Source organism: Schistocerca piceifrons, chromosome 1 (genome assembly GCF_021461385.2).
Source record: "Schistocerca piceifrons isolate TAMUIC-IGC-003096 chromosome 1, iqSchPice1.1, whole genome shotgun sequence".
Lineage (NCBI taxonomy): Eukaryota > Metazoa > Arthropoda > Insecta > Orthoptera > Acrididae > Schistocerca > Schistocerca piceifrons.
The window spans coordinates 389,336,883-389,362,660 of record NC_060138.1 but is presented as its reverse complement, the minus strand read 5'-3'; the positions used below and the strand labels follow the sequence as shown (position 1 = coordinate 389,362,660).

General features: G+C 38.3%; 1 protein-coding gene across 1 annotated transcript; it reads left to right on the top strand.

The window, feature by feature from the left end:
* The first annotated feature begins 14,353 nt into the window (after positions 1–14,353).
* LOC124805349 (40S ribosomal protein S21) lies at positions 14,354–25,227 on the top strand. Its single transcript, XM_047265882.1, has 5 exons — positions 14,354–14,433; positions 14,528–14,606; positions 14,762–14,897; positions 25,019–25,074; positions 25,162–25,227. Exons 2-5 carry the CDS (start codon positions 14,557–14,559, stop codon positions 25,169–25,171), a joined length of 252 nt encoding a protein of 83 aa, XP_047121838.1. The 5' UTR covers positions 14,354–14,433; positions 14,528–14,556; the 3' UTR covers positions 25,172–25,227.
* The last annotated feature ends 551 nt before the right edge of the window (positions 25,228–25,778 follow it).

The following is a 25,778-nucleotide window of genomic DNA, read 5'->3' as shown; positions in this document are numbered from 1 at the left end:
AGAACGCAGGCCATGTCACGTGACTGATGCATCCAGACAGAACACTTGAAAAAAATTGCCCTTGAACAGTTTATCATTCTCTAAAATGAATCTGTCAGCCATTAAATCGTACCTCGTTACAACTCCATCTCAATCGATCACCCTGTCCACTCTCTGTTATTCTTTAACGCAAATGGAAGTAAGTTTAGAAATGAATCATTCTCTGTCATCCCCAAAAACATCAAATACAGTAGTCAACTCGCGTGTATCACTGGTACCTCAATGGGAAAAACCTGACTGCCTCCCTTATCCCCCTCGTTTCGATGTCCACGTTTTCTCGGATTCCTCCTGTTGCCGCATAGTTGGTCCCATGTACAAATTGTTCGACACAAACCAGAACATAGCAAAGTACTTCCTCAATTTCACCGCATTTGTGTCTATATTCGGTCAATATATACCTATTCCCTCGTCGTTTTTCGCAATTCTATCGATTTGAGGTCAGATCTATATATGGAATCATGACATAACATCTTGTTTTGTATTCTAAAATTGATTGTAAATGTAGCACAGCTGCCACCACCTAGTCCAAATGCATTAATCGGGACGTGTAATATAGCACTGCACTCGACTGTATCCAGTCACTTCCACATTCGGAGAGCGTTTCCTCTGCTTTCTGTATGTTTGTGTATACGCAAGCCTCGTGGACGGCTCTCAGTCCCATCCGCTGGTGGACCATACTTTGAACATAGGATACGTGTCCGGACCTATCGCGGGCTTGGTCCACCCGCGAACCCTATCGTAGATATGGCGCGTGGTGGATCTGTCTCTGAACATAGCTCTGTATATATAGTCCGTGGCAGATCCACACCCGAATGCTAACTCGGATATGATAGATCGTGGATCTGCATCCCGACAACGCTTCGTACATTGCGTGTGACGGATCCACCTCCAAACCCTATCCCATGCGCGGCATATTGTGGATCCGAATCTCAACACCGATCCGGATATAACATGCAGCAGATCCACAGTCCATTTGTTCTCCACATTCGTCCTCATCACCGAATATTTGATGCTGACTGCTGAGATATTCTGAAATTGTACTCTGTCACCCATGATGAGCAAATATATCTTCCTACCTTTCTTAACATTCCTTGTAGGACACAGATGCTGTCAAGCATTATGATCACTGATACCTTCCTCTGCTTCAACTGCTTCGATAAGTCCAGGTTTCTTTGTTGCCAGGAGGTCTAAGACGTTACCCTCACTAGTTAGTTCTCTAACTATCTGCTCAAGATAATTTTCGGACAAGACATTCAGAATAATGCCACATGAATCCCTGTCCCTGGCATCAGTTTTGATGGCACAACACTCTCAATCTATACCTGGCAAGTTGAAGTCACCCTTTATTACAACGGCATGATCAGGAAAATTACTAATGATATTCTGCAACTTCTGTCTGTGGCGCTCTACAATTACAGATCTTGACCCAGGTGATCTATATAAGAATCTGATCACCAGTTCTGACCTTTCTTTGATACTCAATTTCACCCACATTAATTCACATTCGGAATCCGTGATCATCTCGCTAGATTTTATCGAATTTTTTACTGCAATAAACACGCCACTACCATTGGCGACTAACCTATTCTTACAACAAACATTCCAATCTGAACTTAGGATTTCATTGTCATTGACATCTGCTTTCAACCAGCTTTCTCTTCCCATTACTATCTGTATCTTCAGTAAGTGATAGTAATTCTGGGACCTTTCCTTGGATGCTTCTGCAGTTAACTAAAATGATATTTATCTTTTCTATATCTGATCTACGAGGACCAAGACTCTATGCGGTCACTGGGTGATTTAAAAGGCAAATCGTCTTTGATCCCAAGGGAGCGGTTCTCTAACCTAAAAAAGCCCCACGTGCACGCCACACGTGCTCCGCTACTCTGGTAGCCGCTTCCTGCGTGTAGTGCACGCCTGACCTATTAAGGCGGACCAAAAAATTCTGCGCCCGATTGCGGAGGTTGAGGGAGAGCACAAAATTAAAACTTATTGGTGTGATGGAGTTTCTGGAGACGGGGAAATCTACTCTAGTGTAGTGTTTCCTAGTTAGGAAGCTGCCTTCAGAAGGATATTCACAATATATATGCAAAAACAAAAACTATGATTAATTTTCTAACCACTAGTCTACAAGGTAAAATACACACTATAGTTCACTTCTTTGCAGAAGCACGTGAAAAAAAAAAAAACAAAGACTAAATCAATTTACTGTCGATCAGACAAGTGCTGCTGCTGCGCGTCCTCTAGTCTCGGCGGCTGCCGAATATTTTACCACCTTTGACTTTAATTGTCGTTCACATTACATGAATTAAGAGAGCACTTTCAACAGAAATAGTTTTCTGGATAGTTTCTTCATTTAAGAATTTTTTTCTTATCCTCTACTTTGTGTTTCCTGCGAATGATAGAGTCAAATTAATTAAAAACGCTGCTTCTGATAAGCACCACACGCTGTTTTTAGATTTCTGCATAATACTGATTCCCAACTCTTTGCACTTACGTTGGAAATAGTGATTTAAAATGAATATGGACCTATAATATTTTTTCTTCAAGGATTTCATAATATAAACCAACACAGTAGCACAGGAAAATACTACAGACATGGCAACTGCAACATCTTCGAAATCTAATGATGAAAACAAAATGTCACAAATGGCAAACAATATTGCGTCCACCAAAACTAAGATAGCTCTGCACATGTGCAAACCTTGCACCCTGTGAGTACCAGAAGAAATTTTCCGTGTAGATTCCGCCTGCTTCTCGTCGCCTGTTACTCTCTGCTTAATCAGCTAATAGCCACTTGCCAGTTGGTAAGAATCAGGAGAAGGCGCTGCTAAAATGCAATTTCAGTTCTGTGTATGCACATGAGCCCACTGGTCGGTGCTCGGACGAACCTTGTAGCCATGCAAACGTCTATGCAAGCAATAAATTGTTAAGAACCTCTTGTGTGTACACAACACAGATTCGTTCTACTGCTGATCCATCATCTATTGGTCAACGACAGTAATTTCAGCAGCAAGCAACTATGCTCTATCAACTGATATTTCATTACATGACACGAACTCATGACACAGTAAATTCTTCTATTGCCTGCGTCCTCAACTTCAAAATAAAATGTAATCGGAGTGTCAGAGGTTGAAAGAAAAGTTAAATGTTCAACACAATGGTTCCTTAACCAGCGGAAAATTTCGTATATTAATTTGCTTTGAACACACATTAAGGCCAATTCACACTAGGTGTCAAGTGGTGGAGATTTCACTTAATAAATAGAATGCCTCTTTGATGTTCACATTCCATGGAATGTCAACATGATATCAACTTGCTTAGCTCAATGCTGAATGGGGAAAGTGAGATTATGAGATTATTACGCCACCATTTTTCCCAAATTGTACTGTAACTGATGCAAAACCAGAATTAAAGAGAAAAATGAAATACGAGTAATTAATCCCCACCAAAAAATGAGATGTATTAGTACCAGTGATTGCCAGTACTTGTGTTAATTACATTACATTTTATACTGAATTTCGTGATTCATCTAAATATGAGGCCCATTTATGAAAACATATCGCACTGGGCTGTGAGCGAGAGACCACAGTAGAGTCTTAATGCCAGCGAAGGCAGTTGCTCCTCAGCCACAATTCGCAGAAAGCTAATAGACGGGAGTCTTCCCTAGGTGGTCAGATTCGCCACTGATTCGAAAACCTGGTCTGGGCGCCAACATCACAATGGAGAAACTATTTACAGTAGTGCCAGGTGACCTGTGTGAGGAAGGAGGGAATGTGCCATTTTCGGCAAAGATGTGGAAACAGAACCATCTGTGTGTGGAAGGAGGGAGTGTGCCATTTTTGGCGAATATGTGGAAACAGAACCATAGAAAGCAGGGTAACTTCGATATACACAGACAGCTATAGATAACACTGAAAAGTGAAGTGAGGAGCAGAGAAGTTGGGACACAGTAGAAGCTGCCGGACACCGTCGAGCTCAGACACCACCAGACAAAAGTGTTTAACACAATGTAAGAACGTCCAGGATTGGGTAACATAAATAATTTAGAGGTGAGATAGAGAAATACAGCTGTGCTACAGGGGTCCATCCTCATTGACCATAGAGAGCAGAGAGAGTAGGACTCAGTTTTTCAGTGCCAAATGTTTGGTAGCTTGTTAACTGAAATAAGAGTAAGGAGGCCAGCATCTTTTAAGACACCTTCTCACTGATGAGTGCTCAGATTATCTATCGTACAGACAATCAAAGTGATGTAACGAACGAAAATCGCAGAGACACGAGTCTTCCTTCTAGAAAGCAGATGGAACAAAATTATTATTCTATCAGACCTCTTCTCTGTGACACACCTTCTCAGTCGAGTAACTGCAGCTACGTGCTTGTTTGACTAGTCATATTTGACTGAGGTCTTGGACATTTTTCTGAATGATACAAACACTTGCAGATGCAAGTTGTTGCTACGAAATCAGTGACTGTAGGGACAATCAAGTAATTTTTAGCGAGTTTCAGAAATTGTAGTTTGACAGTCAGAGCACGACTTCGCGAATTTAATAGTTTTGTCCGGAGAAGTGTTTTTTGTTAGAAATCAGACGCCAGATCCCCTGATCATACTTAACAAAGTTATTAGTTTAGCATTATCGATGTTCGTCTAAAAATGTATTGTGCACTTTAATGCAATAAATTATGTTATTTGTGATTCTTAATTAATTTCTTAGACAGCGAATTGCTTCTTCATTATTTTGGAGTTAACGATTTAAATATTGCAGATAAACAGGGGCACTCTGTGCACTATAAAATGAGGTGTATCCGATCGAAATCGGCATTATTTTTAAATTTCGTCCATTTACTGTTGTGATATCAGATAAAAATTCAGTATCTTAATTTCACAACCTTGATAATGATATGTTCCTGTATTATGTTATTTTTAGTTTATAATTGCAGTTATGATTTTAAGTCAATTGTTGATCGGTTCACCTCTTCAGTTCAGGCGAACCCAATCACTATTCTATTTTGTATCCAGGAATGGCAGACTTCCAGTTGAGTGAATCCGATCACTATTTTGATTATAAAAAAAATTGCTGTATTGGTAACAAAATAGTACAATTTCTAGACTACACAGATTTTTACAAGCTTATTAAACTTGAGATTTTTGCTATAAAGACACCTGCATTTGCAAAATTAACAAACAAATATTAATTTTTAGTTATTGAGTTTCAGGGAGAGCATAAGAGAACAATTGACAGGAATAGGGGAAAGAAATACAGTAGAAGAAGAATGGGTAGCTCTGAGGGATGAAGTAGTGAAGGCAGCAGAGGATCAAGTAGGTAAAAAGACGAGGGCTAGTAGAAATCCTTGGGTAACAGAAGAAATATTGAATTTCATTGATTAAAGGAGAAAATATAAAAATGCAGCAAATGAAACAGGCAAAAAGGAATACAAATGTCTCAAAAATGAGATTGACAGGAAGTGCAAAATGGCTAAGCAGGGATGGCTAGAGGACAAATGTAAGGATGTAGAGGCTTATCTCATGAGGGGTAAGATAGATACTGCCTACAGGAAAATTAAAGAGACCTTTGGAGAAAAGAGAACCACTTGCATGAATATCAAGAGCTTTGATGGAAACCCAGTTCTAAGCGAAGAAGGGAAAGCAGAAAGGTGGAAGGAGTATATAGAGGGTCTATACAAGGGCGATGTACTTGAGGACAATATTATGGAAATGGGGTAGATGAAGATGAAATGGGAGACATGATACTGCGTGAAGAGTTTGACAGAGCACTGAAAGACCTGAGTCAAAACAAGGCCCCGGGAGTAGACAACATTCCATTAGAACTACTAACGGGCTTGGGAGAGCCAGTCCTGACAAAACTCTACCATCTGGTGAGCAAGATGTATGAGACAGGCGAAATACCCTCAGACTTCAAGAAGAATATAATAATTCCATTCCCAAAGAAGGTAGGTTTTGACAGATGGGAACTGACACCATGAATCCTGCAGGGCTGTCCATAAATCTGTAAGTATGTGGGGGTGTAGATCTCTTCTCGACAGTGTATTGCAAAGCATCCCAGATATGCTCAATAATGTTCATGTCTGGGGAGTTTGGTGGCCATCAGAAGTGTTTAAACTCAAAGTGTGTTCCTGGGGCAACTCTGTATCAATTCTGGGCGTGTGGGGTGCCGCATTGTCCTTCTGTAATTGCCCAAGTCCTTCGGAATTCTCAATGGGCATGAAAGGATGCAGATGATGGGACAGGATACTTACGTATGTGTCACCTATCAGAGCCATATCTAGATGTGTCAGGGGTCCCATATCACTCCAGCTGCACACCTTCCACACCATTACAGAGCCTCCACTAGCTTGAAAAGTCCCCTGCCAACACACAGGTTGCATGCATTCATGAGGTTGTCTCCATACCCATACACGTCCATCTGCATGATACATTATGAAATGAGATTCTTCCAACCAGGCAACACATTTACAGTCATCAACAGTCCAATTTTGGTGTTAAAAGGCCCAGGAGAGGTGTAAAGCTTTGTGTAGTGCTGTCATCAATGGTACACGAGTGGGCTTCAGCTCTGAAAGCGCATATTGATGATGATTCGTTGAATGATTTGCATACTGACACTTGAAATTTGGAGCAATTTAGTTAGGGAAGGGTTGCACTTCTGTCGTTTTGAACGATTCACTTCAGTCATCATTATTTCCATTCTTGCAGGATCTTCTTCTGGCTGCAACGATGTCAGAGATATGATGTTTACCATATTCCTAATATTCACAGTACACTCATGGAATGGTCATAAAGAAAATTCCCCACTTCATCGATATCTCAGAGATGCTGTAACACATCGCTCGTGCGCCTACTACAACACCATGTTCAAAGTCACTTAAATCTTGACAACCTGCCATTGTAGCAGCTGTAACCGATCTAACAACTGCACCAGACACTTGTAGTCTTATATAGGCGTTACTGATCATAGCACCGTATTTTGCCTGTCTACATATATCTGTATTTCAATACATGTGCCTATGCCACTTTCTCTGGCACTTCACTGTATATGTTTCTGCATGTTTGAATTTATCGGCAGTTATAGTGCAGTACTGTCATTGCCATGGATGTAAAGAGAAGGATGTGAAACGAGAGCCCGTTACTTTTCATAGGTATGTACAACAAATGTATTATTGTAAATGTTGTTTTGATATATAACACTTTAAACTTCAAAAATATTGAGACATGATATTATAAAGTATTGTACTGTAGTAATAATTTCTGTAACTTTAGGGACATGTCTTTATAAGACAAGTTCTAGATGAATTTGCAAGGGTGTCTGAGTGAGCTGCCAGTGAATACATATGTGGCCTTTATCTGGTAATAAATACGCAACCAGTCACTTATTTTATGATTTATTCAACCATGAACATATTTTCAAACCACTGCAGGATCATCTTCAGATGGAGGTGTTACAGAAACATTATCCTGTGGACCAATTGTTAAGAGATGCAGTGTTGGTGTTGCTGGCGGAAATTTAGTAATCGGTGACGAAACATTTAAGAATCCGAAAGCTTTTTATGTTGTAGGTGCTTACAGTGCACTGCCTTGTGGTATTCAAATCAGACTGCTTCTTATAACGTGCATTATTACGCTATGTACACAAATAAACACAGTATATAGCTACACTTGGTTTTACACTGGCTCACGGGATGTAAGCATTCGATCTTTTTACAAAGAATACAGATATGATAGATACTGCACTTCACTTTGGCAAGAGATGCACTGTATAATGATACAATGATGTTTTTTACATTTCAGTAAGAGTTGCTAGCCGCATACGAAAGGTAAACAGCTAGAGATGAGTCTGTAATACAAAATTGAAAACTTTATGTAAGTTAGTGAATACCATAGTCGTTACACACAAAGAAGAACAAGATTTATGCAGGAAGATGAATTATTGTCATTTTTGTGTTTTTTTGTGGCAAGATATCCCGGAAATTGTGGAAGAAAAGGTTTTTCGTTGACTCAGTCTGTTCATTCAGGATTTTTTGGGGGTGATTTTAGTTTGTGGGTGAAAATTTCTAATTGTTCAAGGCGATCCATCTGTAGTGCTTTCTCAGTAATGTGTAGCACAGAAAGACTGTCATTGATATCATCAAGAGAGTGTTCATGATGAGCAACATATGATGCAAAACTGGACTTATTTAAGTTTCTGAGTCGAAGGACATCCATATGTTCTTTGTAGTGGGTTTCCAAATAGCTCCCTGTTTGGCCTACGTAGAAGGAGGAACTGGAGCATGTGAGTGTGTATATGCCAGAATGTTTATGGATTTATTATTGTGAACAATCTTGTTTTGTAGTTTATTGCCAGTGTGGAGGGATATTTTTATGTTGTATGGTCTGAAAAGATTTGTTAGTTTATATGACACTTTGCCAAGGAATGGAAGACTGATAAATTTTGTTCTTAGCTTGTAATGGTGATAGTGGTTGCTCGAGTTTACTTTGGATTTTTTAAAAATAGGATGTTTACCAACGAGGCATTATAATCATTATTTTGGGCTGTACATTTAAGTATGTTCATTTCTCTACGATGCATCTTCTTCACTGATAGGGGTGTGGAGCATACGGTTTACAGATGTCCTGAAGAAAGCAGTTTTATGTTGATTTGGGTGGCATGAGGTATTGTTAATGGTAGCATCACTGGTAGTGGGTTTTCTGTATATTTGAGAGGTGTGCTTGCTATTGTGTGTGAAGATAGTCATGTCAAGGAAGTTAATTCCTTCAGTGGTCTGATGTTCAAATGTGAATTTAATATTTGGGTGCATTTTATTCATTTCATCTGCTATTTTATTCAGTTCTTCTTTTGGACCATCGGCAGGTGTTATTATGTCATCTACATTTCTTTTACAACACAGAACTTTGTGAGTAATTTGTGTGTGTATTCAGAAATTTGTTCCAGATTATCTATAAATATGTCAGCAAGCAAACCTGCAAGGCTGCTGTCCATTGCCAGAGCATTGTTTTGCACATAAAATTTGCCATTGAATGAAAAATGTTATGCAAGAGGACTAATTCAAGCAACATCATGAGTTCATAAATTTCTGCATTGCTTAGCTTTTTGTATTTGATTAGATTCTTTTGTATTATTGTGAGAGTCACTTTCCAGGAGATATTGGTGCAGAGGTTTACTATGTCAAAGAACGCAAATGTTGCTGTATCTGGCACTGTTAGATCTTTAAGATAGTTGATTAATTCATAACAGTTGTTAATTGAAAAACTGTTTTCAAAGATGTAATTTTTCTGCAGTGTGTCATGACGTTGTCTGGTAATTTTGAATCCTGGGCTGCATATTGTATTTACAGTTGGACATATGGGACAACCAGTTTTGTTAACCTTAGGCTGAGACCTTAACCTAAGGGACTGCGGACTCATTGTAACACAGTACTGAGCTTCACTACTGTTGTGGTCTTCAGACCTGAGACTGGTTTGATGCAGAACTCCATGCTACTCTATCCCGTGCAAGGTTCTTCATCTCCCAGTACCTGCTGCAAACTACATCCTTCTGAATCTGCTTAGTGTATCCATCTCTTGGTCTCCCTCTACGATTTTTAACCCTCCATGCTGCCCTCCAACAATAAATTGGTGATCCCTTGATGCATCAGAACATGTCCTACCAACCGATCCCTTCTTCTAGTCAAGTTGTGCCACAAACTCCTCTTCTCCCCAATTCTATTCAATACCTCCTCATTAGTTATGTGATCTACCCATCTAATCTTCAGCATTCTTTGAAGCACCACATTTCGAAAGCTTCTATTCTCTTCTTGTCCAAACTATTTATCGTCCATGTTTCACTTCCATACATGGCTACACTCTATACAAATACTTTCAGAAACGACTTCCTGACACTTAAATCCGTACTTGATGTTAACAAATTTCTCTTCTTCAGAAACGATTTCCTTGCCATTGCCAGTCTTCATTTTATATCCCCTCTACTTTGACCATCATCAGTTATTTTACTCCCTAAATAGCAAAACTCCTTTACTACTTTAAGTGCCTCATTTCCTAATCTAATTCCCTCAGCATCGCCCGACTTAATTCGACTACATTCCATTATCCTCGTTTTACTTTTGTTGATGTTCATCTTATACCCTCCTTTCAAGACACTGTCCATTCCATTCAACTGCTCTTCCGAGTCCCTTGCTGTCTGACAGAATTACAATGTCATCAGCGAACCTCAAAGTTTTTACTTCTTCTCCATGGATTTTAATACCTACTCCGAATTTTTCTTTTGTTCCCTTTACTGCTTGTTCAATATACAGATTGAATAACATTGGGGAGAGGCTACAACCCTGTCTCACTCCCTTCCCAAACACTGCTTCCCTTTCATGTCCATCAACTCTTATAACTGCCATCTGATTTCTGTACAAATTGTAAATAGCATTTCGGTCCCAGTATTTAGCCCTGCCACCTTTAGAATTTGAAAGAGAGTATTTCAGACAACACTGTCAAAAGCTTTCTCTAAGTCTACAAATGCTAGAGACGGAGGTTTACCTTTCCTTAATCTATCTTCTAAGATAAATCCTAGTGTCAGTATTGCCTCTCATGTGTCAACATTTCTTTGGAATCCAAACTTCCCCAAGGTCGGCTCTACCAGTTTTTCCATTCGTCTGTAAAGAATTCGCGTTAGTATTTTGCAGCTGATATTTCTGTAATTTTCACATCTGTGAACACCTGCCTTCTCTGGGAATGGAATTGTTATATTCTTCTTTATCTCTGAGGGTATTTCGTCTGTCTCATATATCTTGCTCACCAGATGGTAGAATTTTGTCAGTACTGGCTCTCCCAAGGCTGTCAGTAGTTCTAATGGAATGTTGTCTACTCCAGGGGCCTTATTTTGACTCAGGTCTTTCAGGGCTCTGTCAAACAGTTCATGCAGTATCATATCTCCCATTTCATCTTCATCTACATCCTCTTCCATTTCCATAATATTGTCCTCAAGTACATCGCCCTTGTATAGACCCTCTATATACTCCTTCCACCTTTCTGCTTTCCCTTCTTTGCTTAGAACTGGGTTTCCATCTGAGCTCTTGATATTCATACAAGTGGTTCTCTTTTCTCGAAAAGTCTCTTTAATTTTCCTGTAGGCAGTATCTATCTTACCCCTAGTGAGATAAGCCTCTACATCCTTCCATTTGTCCTCTAGCCATGCCTGCTTAGCCATTTTGCGCTTCCTGTCGATCTCATTTTTGAGACGTTTGTATTCCTTTTTGCCTGCTTCATTTGCTGCATTTTTATATTTTCTCCTTTTTATCAATTAAATTCAGTGTTTCTTCTGTTACCCAAAGGTTTCTACTAGCCCTCGGCTTTTTACCTATTTGATGCTCTGCTGCCTTCACTATTTCATCCCTCAAAGCTACCCATTCTACTCTATTTCTTTCCCCCATTCCTGTGAATTGTTCCCTTGTGGTCTCCCTGAAACTCTGTACAACCTCTGGTTCTTTCAGTTTACCCAGCTCCCATCTCCTTAAATTCCCACCTTTTTTGCAGTTTCTTCAGTTTTAATCTACAGTTCATAACCAGTAGAAGAGTCCACATCTGCACCTGGAAATGTCTTACAATTTAAAACCTGGTTCCTAAATCTCTGTTTTACCGTTATATAATCTCATACCTTCTAGTATCTCCAGGCTTCTTCCATGAATACAGCCTTCTTTCATGATTCTTGAACCAAGTAATAACTATGATTAAGCTATGCTCTGTGCAAAATTCTACCATGCGCCTTCCTCTTTCATTTCTTACCCCCAATCCATATTCACCCCTGTGTTTCCTTCTGTCCCTTTTATTAATATCGAATTTGAGTCACCCATGACTATTAAACTTTCGTCTCCCTTCACTACCTGAATAATTTCTATGGTACATCGAATTATACGTTCAGATCTATGAAGGGAATAGCAAATGTTAAAACCAATTTATTTCAGTCGTCATGAGAGAAATATTAATTCACATCTTGACAACGTTGCGTCCACTGCTCCGCAGATTTACTCTGTGTGATATTGGAAGGTCAGAACATCTGACACAGCTTTGTGAAGACGTGAGTACAAATTTTCTCAAAATGAGAAATGTCTAACGAAAAGATAATTGAAACTGCTTGCAATAATTATCATTTATTACGATTTGAACCGTATTATAAGTAAAAATTTAATACATAAGAGAATTAACTTCAAGCACAAAGGGAAATCATTATATTTGTTTGCAAATGCTTGTACTCGTTGGAATTTTTAAAAATGTAGATATAGTGTGTGTGTTGATGTCTTTGAATGTGCATAAATAGAAATTAGATAAGTTTAATGAAAAGACTATCGTACAAACGGTCAGTCAGTTGCCATATTTTTGGTTAATTGGCATTATGACTATAAACTAACGCGGTCAACATTATGGTTAGAGACTGCATTTATAATACATCGAACAGTCAAACAATTGACCACCATCTGCGAATAATTCCAGGGAATGATGGCTGATAACTTCGAAAACCACCGATATCTCGACCAGGAACAGTTACTGTCGTTTTAGGGCCTTATCCAGTTCGTGCCTTGAAATTGACAGGGACTTACATGTGGAAATATCAGAGTATTGTCGAATTTATCCAGCTGCATTCTCGCATGTTATATAGCATACAACATGGTGGAAGAAGCTTAACTTCTCCTTGGACAATATGTTGAACATTATATTCTGCATGATTCAATCTGGTGATAAATTTATAATGATAGGTTCAAGAGTTATATCCATCATCACATCTCTGTCAAATTATTGTTTCTGAAGCTTTTCGGCATGCGTCACAGACTGTGCCCAAGCTATGGGTGGGATGTTGTCTAATGGCTCACGCACAAGCGATTCAGTGAATGATATCTTGAATGTTTTTGTTTTTACCTGCCACATAGCCTTATCCTTTGCCCAAATTAATTTCATATGGCTACACTGACAGTGACACGTGGGTAAATTCAAAACTGTGTGACCCCATTCTCATGTAAGGAAGTCAAGTTGAACATTCTGACATGTGGCTTGTATGAATTAACGAGTCTGGTTTATACTGTGCTTAATATTTCTATTTTTAAACGAGGGAAAATATACGGTTTTCTGGTGTTCATACTTGTTGTTTTCTCTGTACCAGTTAAATAGTAACAGGCAATGACCAACTTCGAAGCAAGGAATTACCACAATTGTTAATTACATCATGAAACTGACAGCACTCATTTCCAAATAATAGTCACTGCGGTTTTTCGTACACTTAAATACACGTTTACCCTCAGAAACAAAACCTACAGATACACATTCATACCTACACTGCTACAAGAAAGAAAATCCAAAAAGTGACAGTTGTATGAGTAATTTGGGTGTCGCGAAGTACGGCAACAGTGCAGCATGTAGGAGCGAGATTCTCGCTGTCTAGCTGTAACTCGCTGCTAACCGCTCGGAAAGAGAATGAATATTATTGGCTGCCAGTGGCTAGTGGAGGGGGATGCGCAGGACGGCTGAAAATTGGGCCGCCTTCGAACATGACGCGGACTTTAGAACAGTGGTTCAACAGTATGAGTAAGTGCAATAGAAAACGTAAAAAGAATACTGTCGGCAGTCGCTTCTTATCCCGTTACCGAAAAACCGTAAATAAAGAGGAATCTGAGCTATGATACATTGGCACAAAAGCACAACACCATTGCTCTTCACATCTGTAAGTCAGCTTCAGTACCTGCTATCAAATTGTAAAACGTGTGTACAAAGGTTCACAGTATTTCTAAAGGTGATACATATGTAGCTGATTAGAATGTACTCAACCCTCGCTAAACGCTCTACGGGCTAAAATGCACTGTCCGAATATCACGTGACTTGATATGTAGGGGAGTGTTGCGGACAGAATTTTCGTTCTACGCATCTGAGTGCTCAGTCCACAGATATTGATACAGTATGATAGCTAACCGAATTTTAGTCACTTGCGATGTTATTAAGTTGTATCACAAATCGTAATGCTTCAGTTGTAAAAAAAGAGGCGCCGGTACTGTAGTCTTCCTGTTGTGCTTTTCTTTATATTAGGCGTCTTGAAATGTAATGTTAGTGCTTGTGTCATCAGAGTTGTCGGTAGCACCGTCACAAATCAACTACTGACGGATAGTTCTCATAAACTGACTTTCACCGTGTGGTATTATGCTAAGCGAGTTAATTGGCGTGATGGCCAACGTAATGGCCTTCATTCAGTATAAGCAATGTCAAATAAGTAATTAAAAATACTGGAACTCAGATTTCATAGATAGTACGAATTTTGGATATGGTGCTCGATATCTTTGATGTCGCGCGTGTGCTTTGGAGTCTCTTTATTTCAAGTCCGTTGTTCTTTGGCTGTTGCTTGGTGGAAGGAGTGTGTGGTATGTTTAGTTTCGTTTGCAAATTGTGGTCATTTGTTGGCGACTTTTGGTACTTAATTTGAAAGGTAGTGATACAAAAAGTTTTTCTTTTCAGGTAAATAACTGATTCAACCAACCGTAGTTATGGAAAACGACGCAGGGGAGTTTGTCGACTTGTATCGCCCTCGGAAATGGTAATATTACCACGTGGTTTTCAGCAGGATAGTGTGTTCAAATCCTGTATTTGATTAGTTATGTTGCAAGCTAAATAACAATTCAGCCATATGGAATTTGCAGAGTTACTGAGTATTTTCTTTGTTATGCAATTGTTTTCGTACATTTTGTGCAGTTCCGCCAGCAACCGCATCATTCACGCAAAGGATCATGCGTCTATACAGATTAATATTGCTGATGTAGATCCAGCTACGGGACGTATGACGGACACTACAAAAATGTACGCAATATGTGGTGCCATACGAAGAATGGTGAGTGAGCAGACAGATTTATTTTAGATCTGTCAGTGACAACCCAAGCTAATTTTAATTTAGGAATTAGCTTGTTGAAGAAATTGTTTGTATGGGAGTTCCGTCCCTTTCGTTTCATGCATCTAAGTTACACTGAGAACGGTTGTTGATTTGTTACATTAAATTATAGGACTATTTACTTCACATCATGGAACCCCCTCCCAATCGCACCTATGAAATTCTCGCTATTATATTGCTTTTTGATAGTCTCACCTGAGATAATTTTATCAGGACCTCAGAGTTCAGTTTGAATATTTTCTATAAATCACATGAGGTAAATGATAGATGCCTTTGGAAAGGACACGTCTAATTCCTTCGCGTGATCCAAGCTTTTGAATTGTGTTTAATGACTTTGTTGATACGTTGTTAAGCTGTAACATTCCTTCATTTGTATTATTGAGTTCAGTGGTATGCTGGGGTCAATTCTAGCGTCCGATTCCAATCGTCAGCTTTGAGCAATGACGTCCGAAACGCTTTGAAAGCAGCTGGTCATACTCGTAAACGGATGTAGCGCACGATAAAGTTACACTTACAGTTGAAGTGATCAATTACTTAGCCCCCAATTGTACCGACAAGAGTTAAAGGTAACGGAAACAAATAAGAAAGGAAAAAGAGAAGTATACATGTCTGTAATAAATTATCGCAATTTATGCGAGTAAGAAAAGTACAATGAACCTGTAAATCCAGTACAGCGCGTAGTGAAGTCATATTGTGAATAGGCTTAACTTTTAATACTGATTATAAATCTAACTGGACGAGTTAACAAATAACTAAAACTGACGAACAGTAGTGTCTGACAAATATTGGAATCGCCATCCGGAATTGATCTATATAGGCCTAGAATAATTCTGGTTATGGTACAGAGTCGAACCATTCCAGGATTCGCTATTTAGATCGTTCTAACAACAAGTGTGTTGTCTAAAGTGTTACAGGAATTCCACATATGGTATTACCATCTTCATTACCATGAAAAAGAAAGCCTACATAATTTATTAGTTTTTCGTAGTAGTTCTGAGATCAGTAAAAAATACAGAAATCCTACAATCTTACAAATACGTAGTCCACAGATTTTCTGCAAAAATGCCCAGAATTATGAACCATCCAAAGGTTGGATCAGTAAATAGAAGTGGCTTCCCATATAGATAAATTCTAGTTAACGATTCTAGCCATCATTTTTTCAGCATGTGTGCAGTAAAATGTAGGCTTATAAGATTTCTAAATTTGTAATTGCTCACTGAACTACTGCAAACGAGTAATTAATGTTGGAATTGGTAACTAGAATTGACCTATATATAATGGTTTTTTTTTATCATGAACTGGCTTTTCTTTTAGAATTTAGTGTCAGGTTCTCCATATTTTCTGCTACTGTTTCGTATTTGCTATCATTCATTTAATCTTTCCAGTTTTCGGATACATTTTAGTTTCTCCCTGCCCAAAACTCCCACTTTCCTGCACTTCTCTCATTCAATTCAATAATTAATATAAAATTAGCACAATTTTATAGCAGTACGACTTCACCATTTGCTTTGCTGTAATGGAATGTAAAGGTTCTCTGTGCTTTTCTAGTCACATAAATTATGAAATTACTTCTTACTATATATACTGGGAAATTTGTTTTTAATTCTTGTTCTTAATTATTTTCGTTATATTCGGCTCGTTTTGATATAATTCATGACTAAGTAAATAACTGTGTCAGTATGATTCTAAATTTATCGTATGCTACTTTTGTTTGTTCACAAGCAGGATCAGTTGCTTTCATAGATTGCCTATACATAACGTCTTTGCCGTATGTATGACATTACTCAGTGCAGATGAATGAACCGGACACTAGAGTTTATCTGTATGCTGTACAACAAGTTGCCTTAAGAGATGTAATGCTAGTAATGTGTAAGACAGCCTTTAGCCTTTATAATGGCCTCAGTTCAGTGAGATAATCCAAAAATTTCTCTAGGTGTGCCACATTCAGCTGAAGCCACTCATTGATTAGATCCGGTAACATACCTAAACTTTTGGGATATTGATTCGTGCATTTCACTCTGTTACGAGCAGTCTGAAATTTTGAGGGTTTAAGATGAAGTGATTTAGTGGGTGAGTCAAGGTATGATACGAGGTGCTTGAGTGTTTGTCAAACAAGGACTGTATCTCTGCAGCTTTGTAAACATAGTTATTGCTACCTTGGGAGCTGGAAATGTGCATAGCATCCTCATGAATATGTAGCAGAGAGGACAACACACAGTCCTTTGAGTGTTGGAATAACATCCTGTTTATGTTTGTGGTGACATGATTGACGGGCACCAAATTGTGATACAAAAAACCCTGCAAATATCACAGGGCTACCTGCAGTCTGAATTTCACCCTCCACACACTGCATGTTAAATGCCACATTGATGTTTTAGTGCACTTGGTGTCTCCATTGTCCAGTTTGTGCTGTTAGTCGCACTAAAGTTGTGCAACCTTATGTGCTGCTGTGAGTGAAGGTGTTCATGAAGTACTTAACTATAGGTGTCCATTACGGTTTGCCTGGAAATTGGTTGACATTAACCTAAAAGGCCGTATAACTACTTGGTGCCAATTCTACACGTAGGCTATGGTGCTCCAGTAGGAGAGTGTGCTGAAAGGTGAAATAATATTTTTGCAGTGGATTTTTGTACAGAGGAAGTGTAGGCAGTAACATCAGTGCCAGTTGACATACCTACCAGCTGCACCGACTTCCTTTCTTGTGTCGATAGTAGTTTGTTTTGTAAAACTAATAAGTTCAGTGATGTTCTGTATAAAGGGAATCCCTGGGCATTTGACAGGAATGATTATTTGAAGCAAAACATCCAGTTAACATGGGTTCAAAAATACTACGTTAATAGGTTTAGGCACTTATTAATCTTCACTACTGTGCAACATATTTCTTCTATTGAACGAGTGCTCATACCTTTTAAGGAAAGAATTTTAGGGCCTCTGTTTAATACAGTTTTTTCTTGTTTTGGTCCATACTACCTCCTTCCAAAATGTTTGCCGAGTGTAATGTGTTGTATCGTCATTTGAGCTTCGGTGTTGGATGTGTTAAGTCGTTGGCAGTGTTTCTAGTTCGGAACTTAAGAATTGGAAGTTTTTTCAGTGATTTGTCAATTTTTTGGTTGTTTGGCATTTCGTTAGGTATTATTGGTTTGCTGTTCGGCAGTAAGATGTTTATTGTGTGGCTTCTGTTTTGTATGGATATGATGATGTAATATAACAGCGCTATGTTGATGGGGAGGACAAGTTGTCTTGTTAAATTCCTCCAGTTATTTGGACTGATAGCTGTGGTTGTGAAGTGTAGTATTTGCCACGACACCATGAAGTTGACCAGAGGACCGGCATCTCGGACCAGGGACATACGTGTGGTGGTATCAGCGTGATAGTGTCTGGCGCGCCGTTAGATGCGGTACCTGTTTGATAAATCTAGTTTGGCTGTGAGAGAGATTGTTTTGCTGACGTACTGTTTTTGTTATAGGTCCTTGATTAGTTTTTCCGCACATGAGATTGGAGTGAGAGAACTGTTGGACTTGTTTTCTTTTTGTAGGGATGTGTGTTCTGAGTATGTTAAGTATAGGGGTAAGTTGGGTGTTGGTTGATATCAATGAGTCACAGTTTGGGAAGAGGTAGTTCTCAGGTTGGTTTAGGGGGGGCTGTTATTTCATGGGGGTGGGTATGCTGTATTTTCGGGGTTTTGGGTAGCTCTACTAAGAGAGAATTGGTGGAGTTGATTAAAGAATATATTGAGGAGAGGGGGGGGGAGAATGCTGTTTCAGATGCTTTTTCTTCTTACTGGGTTTTGGGGAAGAGTGGTTTTGATCATTTAGCTGTGAGCCATAGTTTAGAGTTTAAAAATTATGAAACACATTATCACAATAGAGGAGTTTTTCGGGGGGGGGGGGGGGGGGGTTCAAATCAGCCAATTGGAGGGGGGAGAAGAGGCACCCTTCTAACCTGCAATCTCATTTATATGAGTATTGCTGGCAGAAAAGTGTCCTTGGAGGTGTTATTTTTCCCTGTGGGTAAGATGTGCAGGCTGAGTGTGGTTGGTTGAGGGGTTTGGTATGTGAAGGTTGGAGGGGGGTTGTAGATTTAGGTGGTTGGGTTGTGGGCAGGGGGAAGGGGAATGTTTTATATTGTAGAGGACCTTTTTGCTGCAGTTGTTGATTTGTAAGATGTGATTAATTTTCGTTTATTTTCAGGTTGGTTTGTATTTGTTGGCAGTTTGTTTTTTTTGGGGGGGGGGGGGGGGGGTGGATGGTTTGTGTTTGGTAAGTTGTGGGTGGTTAGGGAGGTTTATTGTTTGGGTATTTCTTGTGTGTGTGTGTGTGTGTGTGTGTGTGTGTGTGTGTCTATTTGGGGTGGCTGATAAGAGTTTGCAATGCCGGAATTTGTTGGTGGTTTTAATTTATGTAGGGATGTTTGATTTTTGGGTTTTGGTATTTTTTTGTTGTTGTTGGGTTTTATAGGTGAGGGGAAATGCCTGATTCTAATTTTTGTAGTGCTTGTGGGTGTTGGTGTCTTGGTATCATCGGCTGTGGTTGACCTGTGTAGGTCAATGGAAATGTCCGATTCCAATTATCGTAGTTTTAGTTATAGGCATTGATATTTCGGTATCGTCAGATGTGGTTGTCGTATAATGGTCAATGGAAATGGCAGATTGTAGTTTTCACAGTTGTAGGCGTTGTTTCCATGGTATTGACAGTTGCGGTTCAGCTGTGTAGGTCAAGGAAAGTGTCGGATTCCTGTGGAGTTTGTTGGTGTAGTGGAATATGTTAAATTTTTTCGTTGTTTTGTGTGTTTTGGGATTGTGGTGATTTTTTAGCTTGTATTCACCCTGAACCCCACTCTCCATGATTTTCTTGTGGTTTTGCCATTAGTTTCGTTTTATTTTTGAAGAGTGATGTTACTGTCTTATATATAAATATATGTATTTTTGTGGTTGTTGCTAAATGTATGTAGTGACGTCGTAGACGACATATTGAAAATGCTGAGAATAGTCATGTCTGCCATACTGATATCATAGGTCAGACCAGACAGCTGGATTCGAACACTTCTGTAACGCCATAAGTTCTGATGTTTTTCATTTCAGGTATGAAACTATTTTTCTTAGTGCACTTTTGAAGGGTTCAGCAGGAATAACTCCCATATTTTAGGAGGATCACCTGCTTAAATTTGGAGGGGTACTGGTGTGGTAGGGGTGTTGTGTGATATGTGGCATTTCCAGTTTCAGCAAATGCTTTGTTAAACAAATATTTTTCTGAGCGCAAGTGTGAGTCTTCTGAGGGCATTTATAGCTTTTTCAAAGGCATTCCATAGGGAATAACATAATGTTTCAGATTTACTGGACTGATGAGGTGTGGGACATGCAAATACAAATGGTTACTGGGTCATTCGATGCCAAGTGGTCTAGAGGCTCCTGTGTGACCATCACTGATTTTTATTAAATTTTGTATGAACAGGTGAAGTGTCTCCAATGAGCACAGTGGCAGCTTGTGAAAATACATTGTGGATGTTTACAAATTTTTGTATTCAGATGAACTTAAAAGTGTGAAATAGCATCTTCTGTATAACGTGATTTGAACAAGTTTATGCAACTGCAGCAACTATCAGTAATGGTAATAATAATATGTATAACTTCTCTCACAAAGTAAAGAATTGTTTTTGAGGAATTTTCTTGTTATGTGCATAATCAAGTACAGTTCAGGCCAAGAAAGAGAAAATGTAAGAGTTTTTGCAATGCTGTTTCATCAGGCTAAATTTAACACTGTATTATTAAAGTACTATTACTCACCAAGTCTCATTTTTTAAATCAGGAAAACGGCATACTTTCCTCTAATGAAATGTCCTGTCCTTCCATATAGTACACGTAAAAGTTAATGGTAATACACATTACAGTGCACTGCTGGTACATATTAAATAGAAAACTGTACTGCAGCATGACTGACATGGTCAGTTCCTAAAGAAAAACCATGTGCTTGTTTTTACAGTTGTGAAAAGTCTTGGTCATGCTAAGAGTTTTTTCAATTACAACCATTTCCAATGCCAAAAGCATATTCTTATCATTGTGTTTCAGGGAAAGGTTTTATCCTTTTATTAATTATTCAGAAATCATGGGGTAAGTACATGATAAAATCCAAAACTTAATATATTCTAACACATTCCGAAACCCACAAAATAAGTTTTGGTGTTTTACTCTGTATGGCTATAACATACACTGACATCCTATACTGTGTGAATTGGTATATCTGAGGATTGTTCTATCATCTAGCAGGATTTATGCTAAGAAAATGGAGATAATACTACCACCTAGTTCCTCTGTCATAAACTTGTAGTTCAGTGGTAAGGTCTAGCTGTGCACAACATGAACTGTTAATGTTACTTATTAAATCTGTATGTATTTGACCCATAAGGCAATTACCTGTCATGCCAGCTGCACTTGTGCAAAAGCTCCTTAAAAGGTGCATACTGAATGTGTGTGTGTGGCCTTGATCCTTAGTTTTATGGGGTGTCGAGGAGCAGCAGTGTAACACAGCATGGTGGATTTAAGTGCCGTACATTTCAGGCTGCTGTATCTATGTTACATGGAAAGTAACCAATAAGTCCACAAGATTTCAAAAGTTATGGTGTTCATGAGATCTTACACAGTAGCCACCACTGAACATAAGTAAAGTTTCATGATCATTAATTCAATACTTCCGGGGATATAGTCATACAACACCCTGGCACAGCTATAGGCAATGCACCTGAGAGTTTTTGGCAACTTTAAGGTGTAATATCTCTGGTAATATTTTCTTGAAAGAAACAAAACAAGGTAATCTTGTATAGCGTAATAACTAAAGGTTTCCTGAGCGATTTGAGTATGGATAACTTGAAGTAAAGTCACTCAAAAAAAATTGAAGTTAAGCTTTCTATATGCCTTGAATTAATTGCAGGCTACACTTGAAACCTTGTGTGTAACAACTTATCACTACTAGGTCTTACAATGTGTAATTTCATTCTCCTACTGCTTTCCAATAATGTAAAAATTGTGGGTAATGTTGGTTATTCTAAAAAAAATGGCTATTTTTCACCACTTTCACAAAAAGTGTTTTCTGCAAACTCGTTTAATCTGCTTTTATTGGATAGACCCTGTTCTAAACACCAAAAAAACTATTTCGTTTTGCAATTAAGGTCTTAAAATGACAAATATACCCATATTCCACTGGCCACAAATCTGACATCTTTTATGATCTACAGCTGTTTAGTTTTCTTTGGGGACAGTAATACCAAAAGTTTTGATAACTAGGAAATGAGATAGTCTGAACAACTAGGAAAACTTAAAATTACCAAATATGCAGCAAGCAGTTGCAAAATCATGTTTTATTTATTCACTTTTGCAAATCGATTTCAACTGAACAACAGCCATCATCAGTGCTTTCAACCAATATGTTCCCTGAGTAGTAATACTGTCTTAAGCAGAGGTCAAACACTTTGTGTTATTCAGTTGAAATAGATTTGCAAAAGTGAATAAATAAAACATGATTTTGCGACTGGTTGCTGCATATTTGGTAATTTTATGGCTTACGGCTGCTGCATGACTTGGGAACAACATGGAGCCCACCATTCACAACTAGAAAAATTTCAAAAAATAGGTGTCTTTTGTCATGATTCATTCTGACTCGTGTTTTTCTGCTACAACCAAAGAATGAAACTGTAAACTGATTATAAATTTCACAATTTAACTGCACATTACCAGTATGTTTGAGACAATGGTAGAAAACTTGCAGCATAATAGCTGCAACACACGTCGTATAAACAGCTGCAGGTCTTGCACAACTGTCATGTGTGAATCTTGGCGAAGTTCACAGCAGTCTTCCTGACACTTTTAAAATTGATTCATGTTGTAAGAAATTATTATGTCTCTTTATTGTGCAATACTATCGATGTCTAGTTTAATTCTGGTTTAAGGTATATGGTACTGTGTGTTAGCATAGTTTGCGGTTAATATGGAACACTTGTGTACACACAAAAAAATTTTAGGAATGTGGTGGTATGATCCATAATGATGGCTTAACCACTGCAGGTTGCTTTTAAAGTGAGAAAACCAGCATCCTGATTGACTTCCGGGCCACACCTGATAATCATGTAACATCCGCCACATGTTCCAAATCTGAAAAGGATTTCTTTACGCAGGATTCCAAGCTGATGATTTCTAAAGTGTGAAAGGCCAAAGCTCCTAATCTTGTGTTTACTTCAAGCTTCTTGAAATTTTGCTAGGTTTCATTTATTTACTGTAGAATGACATCTGGAACACATCTCAAATTATTAGCCCCAAAAAGAGGAAACTTTTTTATTGGACTCCTCAAATAATTTCATTGTTTTTAAAAAAAAAAGTTGTAGAGCTGAATGCTATATAGATGTCTGAAAGAAAAACAAACAAAAAAGACTGACTTGCAGTTAATGGCTCAAGCTCATTTCCTGGTGATTAGAACTTAAGATATTATCTTTCCCAGTGAGTATTAAGCAGTTGAAGAACATAATAAAAGATAGTGGAAAGGAGTATCTTCGGAATATGGGCCCATTTTCAATGCAGCTCCATGTTGTCGTTCTATTTTAGGGCCACGGCCTTACGTGCTCCCACTTCAAAACTTAATGTATTTTTTTAGGTGATTTGGAACATGGCCTTTATAATGAAAATGTTTTAAAAGAATTTCCAAAGGACACTTTCTTTGTAAAAGTGGGCCAAAAATTGCCATTGCCATTTTTAGAAAAATTTTAAACTTTGCTCTCGATTTGTCAGCTACAGGAATGCAGCAGGAGAGTGAAATTTTATATTCTACGGCCTTACATTGGTAAGTTATTAAATGCAAAGTTTCAGATATACTGCACAGTTGCTTCTGGAGGCTTATAACTATCTCCATTTTTTAAAGTGTTTTTCAGCTGATTTTGCTTCAGATTATCCATATGCAAATTGCTCAGAAAATCTTTTTGTGGTTCGGTTTGAGAGAGTGCAGAAAGTCGTACAAAAATGTCTAGGTTTGTTTCTTTCAAGAAAATACAGCTGGAGATTTGTTCCAAAGTATCCAAAAACCCATGGCTGCATTGTTCATAGCTGCACTATGGGGTCAAAAAATAAATAAAAACAGTACTTCTCTACAAGTATTAAATTGGTGAAAGTAAATCTTTACTGATGTTCATTGGGCATGTATGAATGGTCATACAAAATTTGAGCAGAATCCATGCTGGTCAAGCAGGAATTTTTTTCAAATTAACTACTTGGCATGAAATGGCCCTATTCTAACAACTGAACATAAGTGGCTACCTACATCAGCTATCTGCACTGGAACTGTATAGTAATTGGCTTTTTACATGGTGTGTTATTTTAAACTAATGAATAGTAAGAAGAAAGGAAGTCATGGTGTAATGTCCCTTTGGCAATGTGTTCATACAAGGTGGGGCACAAAATCAAATAGGGAAGCAGGTTGGCTACATTCTTTTCAAACGAACTGTCCTGGCTGTTGAAAACCACAGAAAACTTAGTGTGGTTGGCCAAATGGGATTGGGAACTGCCTACCAGTATACAAATCTATAATCTTATCACTGTACTAGCTTGCTTTGTGCTGCATGTTGTTTCTGAAATACCAGGATGATATTAGGCAGTTGATTGATGAATGAACCAGTATGAATATCGCAGTTTAATTATATGCCTTTATAAATTAAAGAATATTGTGTTGCTGGCTTTATTACCTCTAAGAGACAAGACTTACTCAAACTGTTGCCTGTATCTGTAAGCTGAAAAGACGAATATACCATTATTTGTATTGATGAAAAAGTATTTTCATTGAACGATCTTTCCAATAAAATATGTAACCATCATAAGTACTTTCACAAGGTTTTCTGTTGTGCCAAAAAACTGGTTACTTGATGATAATGATCCCAGTTTAACACCATATCCACAAGTGGTAACTGATATGCTTTTGTGTTGCCAGTTTAACCTTTTGTAACTGATCTTAGCTTTTCAATTTTGGTTTGGTCCATATGTAATTGTTTCATCCTGCTTTTTCAGTTTTCAAAGTAATTTACTTTCTTTATAGGGGGAGTCTGATGATTGTATAGCAAGGCTTGCAAAAAAGGATGGCATTCTTGCAAAGTAAGTGTTGATTTAAGCCCATTAATTACCTATGTGTAAATTTGGGTTTGTTGCATTAACTAATACTGTGCTGTTTGTTATTTACAGGAACTTTTGATGCCTGATGTTGGTCTCTACAAATTTGTACTAAAATAAAAACTTTATCCTAAATAATACATGTCTCTTATTGTTCCTGTCCTTCAGGTCTTTTTATTAGCTTTCAAGTGGTTGGTGCCCAATAACTTTAATTTTTTTCAAATGAGAACCATTGCATGAAGGTAATAGTTCAGGAAGGGAAGTGAAAGGATTACTGACTTTTGCTTTATCTGCCGCTGTCATTGTATGTAAATGGATAAGTGTCGGCGTCAGATGCACATAATTCATTCACTGCTGTAGACATGTATAAAATTCCTACCATGCCGTTACCAAGCTTCTGTGGACATTTGTGCAAATTCCACTTGGGTTTTCCTACAGCACTGTGGACGTCTGTATGCATCATGAGCTGCTGACCCCTCACTGCTGCAGATGAATTACTTCGTAAAACATTGTTTCGATATCCTGAACAGCTTGTGATATGATTGTTATGCGATGTGCAGGCTGGAATGGACACATGTATGGTTGTCCTTTGAATATAAAACCCATTGACTCAAGAATGAAATAAGATATTTATTTGTACTGAATTATAAATAAAATTTCGATATCTCATTGATAATTCATTCTCCGCG